This window comes from Balearica regulorum, chromosome 3 (genome assembly GCF_011004875.1).
Source record: "Balearica regulorum gibbericeps isolate bBalReg1 chromosome 3, bBalReg1.pri, whole genome shotgun sequence".
Classification (NCBI taxonomy): Eukaryota; Metazoa; Chordata; class Aves; order Gruiformes; family Gruidae; genus Balearica; species Balearica regulorum.
This window is the reverse complement of record NC_046186.1, coordinates 101,232,596-101,245,813: the sequence shown is the minus strand read 5'-3', so window position 1 is coordinate 101,245,813 and position 13,218 is coordinate 101,232,596. Positions and strand designations below refer to the sequence as shown.

The window sequence follows — 13,218 nt, the reverse complement described above, 5'->3', positions numbered from 1 at the left end:
AGGCCGCGCCGCCGTTTCCTGGCGGAAGTCTGTCTCCCGCCCCCCTTCCGACCCTCCTGCACCGACCCACCGCGGGAGCACGGACAGCCACTGCCGGTCCGGCCGCCTCCCGCCCTTACCGAGGGGCCGGCCGGGCCCCGCCGCGCCTCGGCTGGCGACCCGGAAGCGCTGGCGCGGCCCGGGCGCCGCCCGCCGCCACTTCCTGCCCGAGGAGCCGGCGGTGGCGGGAGGCGGTGGGTCGGTTTCCGGGCCCTGCTCGGCCCGCGCCTCTCCTCAGGCCTGAGGGCTTCCAGGGGCCGAGGCGCCTCTGCCCTTGGTCTTCCCCTCGCTTGGGTGGGTGCCTTGGGCCGAGATTCACACCGTGGCCGCGCAAAGGGGCCCTGCCAGCCACCCCCCGCCGCCCCAAAGCCCAGGGGCTGCTGCACGGTGCTGGGCCAGGCGCCTCCTGCGAAGGAGAGGGGACAAGCCCAAACCTACCTGCTCGTGAACTCCTACCTGACCCACCCACTGAGCTTGAATGGGTGCTTTGAAGCCTTTGCTGAACCTCGCCTGCGACTGAAGCAAAAGTTACTTATTCCACGTACCCGTTAAGAAAATTAATGGCTCTTGCCACAGGAGCCTGAGCCAAACAAGGGTGCTGCCCTGTTGTTCAGCTCTGCAGTTAGCCCTGACGGGCCGCAGCCCTGCACGGACTTCCCACAGCTCCCGAGGAACTGCTCTGGGTGAGCCACGTCCAGCTGCGGCTTCTGCAACGGAGACCCCTCCCCAGCCCAAACCTCCCCCACCACCCTGTTGCTGTGCACCCCTAGGCAGACACAGCCCTTCTGCCTGTCTGCATCTCCACGCACATAGATGCGAATCAAGCGTTGGCTGTAAATCAACTAAGGGAGCTCGCATCCTGCCCTGGGACCTCACTTGCCTCTGGCAGCGTGAAGGCTGCTCTCGGGGGAAGGCTGTCTGTCACCCCCATCCTGCCTGCCGTATTTACTGGGACGCCCCGTGGCACTGAGCGAGTGTTTGAGCTCTCACAGAGGAATGGGAGTCAGATGCTAACATTTTTCCCAAGCTCATTTCCAACACTTTGGACTTAACCCCACCAAGTCTTCCATTCCCATTTTTAAAATACCATGTTCTCAAGCATCAAGTAATCATGGGATACTGAAACAAGTCCTCTATTACTGGCCTGAACTGAAACAAATCCAACCTCAGCTGAACCCAAACCTGCTCCAAACAGAAATAATGTCCCGCTTTGATCCCGATGGATCCTTGGACCTCGTGGACCTTTGTCTGATCTAGCTTAGCTTAGAATTTACTGAACTTCTATGTGCAGCTCTTTACGATATTCCAGTATAAACCGAAGTATCTATGAAGCACATTGCTTCTTAATCCAAAGCAGTGTTGGGTGGGGTTTTTTTTGTTTGTAAAGAAATATCCAGTACTCCACATCCTTCTAAAGTCTGCTTAAATTCAGCCAAAAGGAATATATGCCACACTCACTCTGGAAGGATGGTAAAATTATTTATTCTTACATTAGTTTACATATACAGTGATAACATTTGGCTAGAAAAATGCCCGTATCATAGTAAGAGATATTTAAACAACTACAAACGGTCAATAAATACATTAAAAACATCCTGTATGCTGATGTAGAAATACCCTACGCTCTTTTGGTTATTTACCCAGTACAATATTATTGAAAAGTTTTTTTGGTGTTTTTCATGCAACATCAAAATTCTTCCCGACAATTCATGCTATACGACATTTTTTCTTTATTAGGAATGGGATGAAATTTAAAATCCTGTTTACAAGTAGTAAAAATTGCTGAAAATTTTAACGTAAATCTCTCAATTGCTGTAATAAAAAGAACCAATTTAAAGAAGGTTGTCTTTAAAAAAATTAATTTTCTCAACTAATTCTTTATAAAACAGGCAGTATTTCAAAAGGGATGTTTCCTTCACCCAGGATGAATCATTTGTGCTTCAAAATTTTAAAAGGAATATTCGTGGCTAAAACCTAAACCCAACTGGTAGGTAGAGGAATGATTGCAGTATGGACTGGCTAAAACCGAACATGCTTTCAGAATCTGCCCAGGAACACACTAAACACTTACCCACATCACTATGCCATCACCTACTCTAACAATTAGAAATGGAGTTTTAATAATACTTAGCTCTTTTCATGCTCAAAATTCTTCACAAACATTTAAATAGTCCTAACACTTCTGCAAGTATTATTATCGCCATTTTACGCTTGGGGTGTTGGAGGTGGAGAGGGCTGGGAATTTGCCGGGATACAGACCGCATCCTTTCCCTCCTTGCCTCCCTTGATTCTGCGGGTTCTTTATCGCTTTCTGTATTTTACACTCAATGTACTGGAGAGTGCCAGGAAACATGGGTGGTACATTTCCATCAGTTAGTAGTGGTTATTATGCTAGTTGTGCCACTTTGAGAGTTACATGACAAATATTAAAGTAATAATCGACATGAAGTCCACGTCCGAGGCTCGGGATCGATGTCCTAGAATGCCACACCATTTTCAAACCAAGCTTGCTCTTTCTGTAATAAAGTGTTAGGGACATGACACCTAATTCTCTCTGTTGTAGGGCCAAAATGAGTCTTAAAGTCAGTTATGGCCATACAAAAGAATAAAATCTGGCCCTTACCATCTGTCCCTGGGAACACGGAAAGCCCCTACAGTAGCCCAGTACATCCTAACATCGTACAACAAAAAGGACATCCAGATCAAAACGAAGATTTTGGATGCACTAACCCCCCATAAGGTACAGATAACTAAGGTCTCTTCCCTCCCGCCCCTGAATTTGAAAATATTTGTGTCTGAATTAATGTCCTAGAAACTGTCTGGGAAAGTAAATGCCTAGTAATGAGATTCCACATACAAAATATGGTATTTTGCTTTCCTCTTAGTATCGATCCCCAAATCGTATCGTTCCAGTTGATATCAACCTCCTGCACAGACAGGGCATTTTTGATTTTGCCACATTTGCCCTCTTGAATTTTCTACCTTATACCTTGCAGTCTGTGCCCCGTTTGGATTTTTATCCTGCCTAGTTTGCTCTTACTCTAAACCCAGCTTGGTTTCTTGCTGCCTCTTGACAAGCTCCAGGTTTGCTCTGCCAGTGGACTGCAGGAGCAATGGATAACGTGGCGGTGTTTCCACTACCTGATCCATGAGAGACGAGACACACAAAATTCTGTCACTTGTACTAACAAAATGACCGAGTGTGCAAAATTACATCCCTCTTACAGGCACTCAAAAGGCTTTAGAAAGGCACATGGATTCTTTGTCACTTGTTCCTCAGTGCCTGATCTTGGTGGTTTTAGTGTGTCTCAATAAACCTCATACAATGCACACATTGCCTTGGGGAGAACTTGAAATAAAAATGCAGATCTTCAGACATACTTCATAGTTAGCCGTCATTACTCAGCAGCTGTATTGCTCTTTAACGAATGCTACAGCTGCACTACCTGTGAGAACTGCGTTCATACAGCAACCTCACTCCCTAATCCATTTTCCCCCTCCTTTCCCAAGCATCCAAATTTCTAGCAGAGGGGAACAGTGCATGTTACGTGGGGTTTTTCCCAAGCAGATATCCAAAGCTCTTCCTGCCTTCTGTAGAGCTGGTAGGCCAGAAAACATCTCTTTTTGTGCAGATGTTGGAGCAAAAGTACAGGATTTTTGCCTCCCTTCCTCCAGCAGCGCAGCCAAGAGCTGGCAGGCTGGCCGAGTACCCCGCTTCTGGCCGTGTCCTGAGAGGTGAGAAGTGCCTGCGGCTTCTTTTGATTTCAGGTGGGGACTGTGGATGTTTACCACCAATGGAAATCAGTCCCAAGGCACTAGGCAGGAACGGAAAGGAGATAACAAAGCTATTGTGACCTGGGGGTACTCTATACAGCTGACATATCAGGCTAGAAAAGTAAGAGGCATTGGCATCTTCCTCTGGGCTTTCTGGAAAAAACAATAAAACAAAAATAAAAGATGCAAGATCCCAGGCAAATGTTTTCCCTGCCTGCCTAAAGCCATTCTCCCAGCTTCAAAAGCCAGGAGATGGAGGGATCACGATACATTGATTCAAATGTGCCAACGTTGACACGTTTCCATTTCAGACAGGTGAAATGCAGTTGCACGCTCCGGCATGGCTTCAATTCTGTGTGAGGGACGGGAGCCCACAGGCCTGCTTGGGCTCCAGGGGGCTTACTGGAGGAGTTTCATCTCCAAACACCAGTCTGGTGGTGGGAGCCAGGCATTCCCACCAGGCTGGACTGGGCCAAGCCTGGATCGAATGCATGTTCGCATCAAACTGGACTTCTAGCTGCCTTAAAAACGCAGTCTTGAAAAAAAAGGTTAAAAAAGGAAAGGCTGATGCTTTGGTGATTCATTATCTGTTACACGGTCCAAAAGCCTCAAAACATTATCAGTAGCTTGACTAGTGGCAATTCACCATTGCATGGCTGGTAGTCACCGAGAAAGCATTTCTTAACGGTTAAAGCTGTCACATTGATTGGGCACGTTTTTCACAATTCCTCCAGATCAGTTAAATCCACAACCACTTTCAAAAACAGAGTGTCATCTCTGATGTAGGTGTTCTTTGTGTTCTCCAGGACCGTGTGTGGCACGAAGCGCGGACATCCGGAGGCAATGTTCATTTCTCCGTCCGGCCTTTTGAAACTGCTGCTATTGGGGTCAGCTCTAAAAACTTCCACAATGTGATTTTTTTTCCCGCTTTGGTCCAGAAGCATAAGCGTAACTTTTTGCTTGAAAGGCCACAGCAGCAGCGAGTCAAACTCCCCTCTCATCACTACGAAGTAGAGAGAGACGTGTGTTCCCTTTCCTGAGCCATCCCCGTTCAGGTAGGCTCTCGCACATAACCTGTACCCGCAGCGGCTGGTATAAAAGGGCTGGCTGAATATGGAGAGCACACGGCCTTCCACCGCTTCTTTTTTCTTCATCTTGTAGTCTGTGATTTTCCAGATTAATTTCCCATTGTAGCACGTGCCTTCCAAAAGCTTAAATCGTTCTTCGTTTTTATTGAGCTGTGCTTTGTGAATATTGATCTGGAGATCATGTTTGCTGGACTGACCTTCCAAAACAACTTGGGGTGGGGGGGGGAGGGTAGTGGGGTGGGAAAGAGAGAGAAACATTTGGTAAAATAAAACTGCTGGAGGGCTGGATACAAAACCAGACTCAAGCTGGCAAGACTGAACTACTCAAGCCTGAGTACAGGCTGCTAACTGGTGTTACTACACCTGTTAACTTTTTTTTTTTTTATTGTAATTGCAGCTGGTAGGTGAATAAGGAAAGCCAGTAACTACAAGCAAGATTTAATGCCAGACTATGGCTAGTACCATTGCCTCCATCACAGTGCACCAGCCTGACCAAGCCCAGCTCTCTGGTCCTGCAGCATCCCAGGAATTCGGGAGACATTGTGGAGTAGGGGAAGGCGGGAGGGCACAGCGCGCACCACCACAGCTTGTTCTTAGAAAGCAGGAAGAAAGCCCTTTCTTGCTAATAGCTTCAAGTGACTGACTGCAGCACCAAAGCCTCTACTTTGCCACCGGTAAATCACAAAAACCCCACACCCGTGCAGAAAAGAAACGAAAATCCCAACACACCCAAGCGCTGATCATACGTCTCCATCAGGGCAATCTTCTGTTTTACATTTTCAATTGTGTCAAACAGGGGTCGCAAGTCTAATTTACTTTGCTGCTGGTTTGCCATCTGTATTAGCTGCTTCACTTGTGATTCCAGGCGCGCAGACTTATCTAGGTGACTGGCCAGTGCCTTCCCAGTTCATGTCATTGCAAGAGGGTGGAAGCGGAGACAAGACACATTCATAAAATGAGCCATTTCATTTCAAATAAGAAAAAGAAGCCTTTAGCATGTCAGCAATATCAACTGTATGGTGTATTCAAAAGTATTCTGCTGGCTTAGGAACATATCCAAATGCTCCTTCACAATTAATTTGGCCATCCAGGTTGGATGAGGCTTTGGGCAACGTGGTCTAGTGGAGGGTGTCCCTGCCTGCAGCAGGGGGGTTGGAACTAGATGATCTTTGAGGTCCCTTCCAAGCCAAACCATTCTATGAATCTACGATTTAGTGACTGAGAAACCATCCCTTACTCAGATCCATTTGTACTGCATCACTTCATTCAACTGATTATTCAAATTTACATTTGCCATGAGGATCTGGCCGTGAGGATTTATACAGTGCTTTTTGCCTAGATCAGATATCCAAACTTCTTTGTCGGTTAAAATGAAAAGACAGTACTGTATTGGGAAAAAACAAGAAGGGCTTGCAAAGTGTCTGGGAGACATTAATAGCAGGGCAATAACAAAAACTAACAACTATTACTGGATAAACACATTCAAGGATACAAGAAAGCAATTGGCCAAAAAAAGATAAAGTTAATGTCTCACCTGCGTGCTTACCATCAAGTTGCTATTTTTACCAAACAGTTGCGTAAACTGTCTGAATTCTTTCTCACACTTTTTAATGGCCTCTGCTAGCTGCTGGATTTTAATCTCTTTACATTCCAGGCTCTTATACAGGTCAGAGATCTACAGATGGAAAAACCAGTAAAAACGCTAAGGCACACCAAAATATACAACAATCAAATTAAAACATATGTGACTATATAGGAGAAAGTGGAAAAGTTGACAATGCAAAGCCTCTAACTTAGCTAGATATAGCACTACTTAATTCACAATTTTGGATAAGCACTGATAAGAATGGAACATAAGCTAGTCATATTCTTTAATAGATCTGTGTGGCAACAGCTGCAAAGAGATTCGTATCTCTAATCCCCGTCATGACGATCCACTTGGCTTTATAAGGGGATAATACATACTTACAGGCACACGTGCATGTGTGGGTTTTTTTCTTCCCCTCTACTGAGGTCTAACGAGTAAAAGAGATGAGTCAGTGAGGGATACTAACTCCAAAACCAAGCTGGAGCACTTTGGGACACTTATTTTTAACATAAACAAGCAGAAGAGTAAGTCAACCATCAGTTTGGATGCATCCAGGTTAGTAGGATTGGGCACGCACCCAGAAACGATTGTGAGCGGAAAGGTGCTTGTGACCGGCTCTGCGCTACTCTGTGCTGCCACTACAGAGGGAGTGACTTGGGCATCTAAAGGCTCCTTGTCGGAGCAATCTGACTGGCCTCTGAAACTTTAACATGGTGTACTTCCAAACCTCGTATCCGCTGTAAGCAGAGACTGAAGGCAAATGATGTGAGCGATGGCAATGAGCCTCCCACCGTGCTTGGTGGAGAATATATATGCCTGAGCACAGAGAGGTTTCCATCTAATTGACTGACTTCACTAGAAAAGCTCATTCTAACTTCTGAGACGTGCAAAGACGGTAAAAAAAGTCCTTTAAAACGTAGCTGAGCTAAACCAGGCAACGAATGCAGAATCTCATATCATCCTCCAACCAGCCAAGCGCTGCTGAAGAGTGCTTGTTAAATATGATTTACCTGTTCTTCCAACCGGGAGTTCTTGTCTAAAATCTGCAGCATGTGTTCCCTCAGGGCACCGTTTTCATGTTCGGCAAGTTTCCCTCTTTTAACCTGAGTGAGGTAGAGGGGGAAGTGAAGGAATAAAATAATAAGATACACAGATTTTTGAAGCTGTTAGTAAAAAAATGTATTGATGCAAGCATTTAAAATGTCTCCTCTGTGCTTTGAAACGGGGGAATGGCAGTCCTGATTCTCTAGAACAGCATCTTAGCCAATACTAGACATGGTTGTGAAAGAACAAAAATTGATTATTTTGATTAATTACTCCGATTGGTTTGGGAGACAAATTGCACTCCCAGTACAAACAAGATCTATAAAACAGTACCTTTACAAGACAGCCGTACTGCTTATACGGGCAGTCCACTTCTGCCTCAGGACACACAGCGTGGTGCTTTTCAATCTGCATGTATTAACAAAGAAACTTGCAATGAAATAAATGTTAAGGAACTTGCCGCACTGATAAAAATCTGAATGCCTGCATAAAGGGTGAATAAAGGCCAATGTCATGACACCACTGAGCACGTAAAGAAGAAAATGAGTATTCAGAGTCAATGAGCAAGCCAGATATTTTCTCCATGCTGCAAAATGCCAATGCTTTGCAGTGACCAAATACCTCGCTTGTAAGATGGGTCATAGATCACTTCTGGGACCAAAGAAAGAATATACTCAGAGCAATGAAGTTTTATTGGCATGGGCCGATGTGGTCTGCAACGTAATTTTCAGTTTTCATAAACGTGCGTGATTTGCTAAATCCCAGTGTGTGAAAAAAACAATAGTACCTCCTTTTTCAGAATTATTTGTGAACAGTTTTGGAGACAAGGCACAGGATAGTCAGGACAGTCATTTTTCTCATGATTCTGGGGAAAAGAAACAAAACAAGGCAATGGTTTGCATTTTTGTAGTGTAGCATACAAAGAGGAAGCTATTAATTCTGGCATGCAAAAAGTTATCCCAAACATACCCGTGCAAGCCCCATATCACACTGTAGTTCATAAGAAAGCAACAGTAATTGGTATTATTTAAAGCACATTTCTACTTTCTCCTTCAGCTACTCAGCCAAATTTTGTTTCAGTTGTCAAGCCCCATTGCAATGCTGGAAACTTTTCATTCAGCAACACTAAGAGGAAACACGTGCTATGGATTCCCAGGGAATGGTTTATAATCTTACCTTTATGTTAATTAACACCACATATTTATTACAGTACTGACACATTTCTTCTCGAAATTTACAGTGCCGGCTCAAGTGCTCTTTCAAGTCTTTCCGAAGAATTTGATCACAGCATCCATCATTAGTGCATTGCACGCTTTCAAACAAACACTGCTGAAGATGCTCCTGCAACATGCAACAGCAAATTAAACCCCAAAGCGTTTCACTGCATCTGCAGGTGCCCAGCAGACCCACAGAAACATTCCGCAGTTCGGTAACAAACAAAACTCCAAACCCTCTTTCCTCCTTAAACTTTTTCCTTTTCCAACCTCAAAACTAAAGTGAACATGAAAATTTGGAGAGTCCTTTGTATGACTCCCACTTTTCATTCAATTGATACCCCAAAAAAGGCCCAAATGGCCGGTATGTCTTGGCAACTTATCTCGAATCAACCATGACGTGGTGCCTAAGCATACAGAAGGTATGTATAGACGCTATGGATATACTAAAGCTACATAAAGCAAACGGTTCTTACTAAACAAATGACTAAGGCAAAGCTGGAACAAGCTCGCAGCCATCATATTTTGAGCTTAACGTTTGTTACTTACAGCGTATAGCTAGTCATAATCTTTGTACTTAAACCACATTGCTACAATAGCTCTGAAGAAGGCAGAATCACTGGAATTTAGCTTATAATAAAAACGCAGAGTTCACATGAAAATAAAGGCTTCAAAATTTGATCAAACTAACCTGATATCGTCCCAGAATTATTTTTGAATTGCAGTCAGGAATGTTTTTGCAGAACACATGCAAGTTGAGAACTTCTCTTTTACAGCAGTTGTCTTTGAATACCTGTAAAGGAAACAAACCAGCTCTCATATTGCAGCCACACAGGATGTTATAAAGAGTATAAAAGAGCAAAACACCACAACAAATCTTTTAAGCACACAAGTGCAGACTCCATAATTGTGAGTATGGTTCTTGACAATTCATATTGAAAATGTATACTAAAAATATGAATTAATTCTAATAAGCATAGGGGGTTTTCCCCATATAGTTATTCCACAGATGCTGATCCATCCCACAGCCAGCAGAATTAGTAGCTCAGCAGCTGCAAACCCGCTGCCAGAGCCTGCCTGTATCTAGAAGAAAGCAGCTGGAGGTAACGCGCCCCAAAGGCCAAACCTGCTCTGTGCGCGCTCCTCCGGTGTTTGAGCAGTGCAGAGCGCCTTTGGGATGGAGATGGTGCTGAGATATCCCTCTTATAGACTCTGAGAAACAGCACTGTTCCCAGTTGTGTATGCAGAAGCAAATTAAGCCCCCAGAGCAAACTTTCAGTCTTAATTAGAGATCTTCCTGTAACAAGCATTGTAAAGCTGCTCGCGTTGCACCACTGCCATCAAAATTTGCACAGAGTAGAAGAAAGCGAGTGAAAAATGAAAATCACGTGGACAGTCTGATTACAATTTCCTATCAGGAATAGGAGAGAAAGAGGAAAGAAACATTTGATTTTCACTGGAAAATTCATTCTGGCAGGACCAAGTACGTAGCATACTTGGCATATAAACAAGGACAAATGAATCCCTTACAAAAAAATCAGTAGCTTCCAAAATAAGAAGCCTGAACTTGTATTTCCTTCTAAAAAGCTACCAAAAAGTAGATTAAGTCTGCAGAATTAATGAAAAATAATGGAAATGGTTAAGGCAGCATATTATAACCAAGTGAAACCCAAGACAATCAAATAAACAAGATTCCCCCAGCAAGATGGGGCATCACAAACGCAAGTCAATAAACTCTCTACTAAAAAAGACATCTGACGGCTAGGGAAGATTTAACAGTTTGTGAAAATCTTTGACACTTTACTGGGAAAACAGAGGACTAAACCGAAATAACTTCAGAACATAAGGTATAAAATAAAGCTTTAGTTATACATTCATACTTCCTTTCTGGGAGAGCATCACTGAATACACCGCTTCCCTTAGCATCGTTTCAGAGACAAAAACTGCTCTGCCCCTGGGGACTTGCAGACTAAAAGCCACCTGGTTCTCAGCTGCCTTGCCTTTTCCATGCAGATGTTGACTGCTGAAGCAAAACTACAGCCACTTACCTCGTGCATTTTTATTGTTTCTTTGTCGACAGGACAGGTGGGTACGGCATTCAACTCTCTAGATCAAAAGAAGAGTCATGTTAACCCACAGAAAACTTAATTGATTTTATGAAATTGGGCTATGCTAGAACCTGACTCTGGGAGAAGTCAGTACTAGATACCATAAAACCCCCAAAAGTGCTTCAAAACCACTTTCATCTGGCAATGACACAGCCAAATTCTGCCCACAGCTCTAAGAGGGTATTAAGCTGCGACAGCAAATATGTAACAGAAAGCAGAGTTTGTCCTGTGAGCGTTAATAAGATGGTTTTTAATTACGAGGACTTTGTCAGTCTCTGGCCATCTGCTGCTCACAAATGTCATCTCTGAAAAAATCCCGTCGCGTGCATTAAACCCAGCCTTTGCCTTGCGCAAGCAGCGCGCTCCTTCCTACGCCAGTGAAAGAAGATCTAATGGCTCCTGTCTTAAAAGGCTTCCAGAAGTCCTACGATAAAGGACAATAAAACACTTATTGAGGCAGTGCAAAAAGCAGGCAACCCAGAGAGAGAAAGCAGCAAACACAAAGCATCTAAAATTCATAAAAGGTAAATGGAGACATCCATCCACATAATGGGCCTTCTCTGCAGCCTTCCCGGGCCAGATCCTGCCCTCAGGTGCACCAAACAGTACGTAATGAGTTTCCAGACAGGTCTGCGGGGTAAACTCATTTGTACCTGCAGGTAAATCCCAAGCAGATGGATGCCAGCAGCCTCACCGTCCGACCGTAGTATCGGGTAATACTAACATCAGTTTTATAACTCCACTAAAATCAAAGAAATCATACAGAAGCAAATGAAAACAGCTTAATCTAACCACCAGTGCCAACGCCGTGAGACATTAATGGAACAAATTCACCTGAACGGCACAATTTGAGACAGACAGAGACAGCCTCTCACGCAGTAGTGCTTAAGCTTACATCAAAAATTTCTTTACGCTGACTTCCCTGCAGTTGCCAGCACTGGGTAAGGTCTTGAAAGACACCTTTAAAACACTGAGCTCACAGTCATTGAGTTCAGCAGAGTCTTTCCCTTGACTCCTTCAGCGTTTTATCAGATCAATGCTATCATTATGGCACTCACTGCTGATTTATAGAAGGCGTTGAATTCTTTTTAGGAAGGGGAGGACGGGGAGCTTGTGGATGCAGAAGGGGTTTGCACTGACCTCAAAGAAAGAATGCACTGCTGGCAAAATCGGTGGCCACATCCTGTCTGGTGGGGATTGCGAAGGACGAGGTGGCAGTAGGTGCACTTGTACCGTTCTTCCAAGGTTTCGACAAACTTGTAGTCGGCGTCAGGCTCGAAGTCCAGAGAGACGGCGCTGGCAGAGTTCTGGCGCGTGAAGATGCCCGAGAGACCCGCGGGTTCGTCACAGGCCATGGGAGCTGCACTGGGAACCAGGCACAGGGAGAATCTCTTCAAATATTCACCAGCAGCGAGGCCGCCTCGCTACCCCTTGCAGCAGGCTGTGGCTGTTGCTCGCGGGGGGGCTGGCATCTGCAGCAGGGTGCGACAGATCTCCGAGGAAAATGTGGTGCCAACTGTGGAAGAACGACAAAATGCTCAGTGAACCACAAAGCGATGGTTACATGACAAGCACCAAAGCACACTTCTTCGGAAAAGAGTTTCACGATCTGAAAATTATTCCCCAGAATAAAGATATTTTATGTTTTTTTAAATTTTCTCGAAGGAGCTCTTAGTCTCAAAAAAATTGCAAGTCACAGGCAAGGTTGGGCAAAGCAGAGGCCAAGTCTTGGCCCCAGCGTCCACCAGGAAAGACTACAGTTAACGTAGAGGCCACCCACATGACTTCGTGAGTTCACTGCTCTGGTTCAAGCAAGAGATAGCTTCGTGGTTTACAGCAAGGAACATTAAAAAAAAGCAGCAAGGGGATTTTACCTTCAGTTTAGGTATGACAGGAGTCAGAGCCTCTTAACTTGACATCTTGCTTTTCTCAGTTGATCACTCATTTATAGCAGTAAACTCTAATCCTGTTTTTTGAAAGTTTTACTTGTTTATGTGCAAGTTCTTTGCTATATTAATCCTACCTGAAAGAAATGTTGGAGGGAAAAAAAAAAAAGAAAGGCAAAATTGCAATCAGAAGTGTGATCTAAGTTTTTCTCTCGGCCTATCAAAGCTCATACATACCACAGAATACAGTCTTAGTTTTCTAATAGGAAAAATCAGCAACATTTGTTTCCAGCCCTAAGTCACAGACCTTGAGATTTTCCACCGGTCCCTCAATCTTGCAATACTTTTTCTGCAAGTAGCTCAAGACCTAGAACCACTCCGGTTTTCATTTCTTGTGGCTTTGCATTCAGAAGATATTTTCTCCTTACAGGATGTGTACAAAAGCGCAATGCACCTGAGCTCTCAGATCGTTTCACG

The 13,218-nt window shown here is 44.5% G+C and overlaps 1 protein-coding gene and 1 long non-coding RNA gene across 3 annotated transcripts; one reads left to right on the top strand and one right to left on the bottom strand.

Annotated features, from left to right (window-relative positions):
• Positions 1-1,505: 1,505 nt before the first annotated feature.
• TRAF5 (TNF receptor associated factor 5) lies at positions 1,506-12,210 on the bottom strand. Of its 2 annotated transcripts, none has more exons than XM_010307958.2 (10): positions 11,996-12,210; positions 10,796-10,853; positions 9,439-9,540; positions 8,710-8,874; positions 8,321-8,398; positions 7,867-7,941; positions 7,500-7,592; positions 6,436-6,576; positions 5,631-5,799; positions 1,506-5,110 (listed from the first exon to the last, which is right to left on the bottom strand). In XM_010307958.2, exons 1-10 carry the CDS (start codon positions 12,208-12,210, stop codon positions 4,533-4,535), a joined length of 1,674 nt encoding a protein of 557 aa, XP_010306260.1. In that variant the 3' UTR covers positions 1,506-4,532. The 2 variants fall into 2 exon arrangements, with proteins under 2 accessions (XP_010306260.1, XP_075605309.1); XM_075749194.1 differs by having other exon boundaries at positions 6,448-6,576.
• LOC142601097 (uncharacterized) lies at positions 4,728-10,802 on the top strand. The gene is made up of 4 exons (XR_012834699.1): positions 4,728-4,868; positions 5,299-5,575; positions 8,774-9,656; positions 10,671-10,802. It is a non-coding gene; the product is annotated as an uncharacterized LOC142601097 (long non-coding RNA).
• Positions 12,211-13,218: the final 1,008 nt, after the last annotated feature.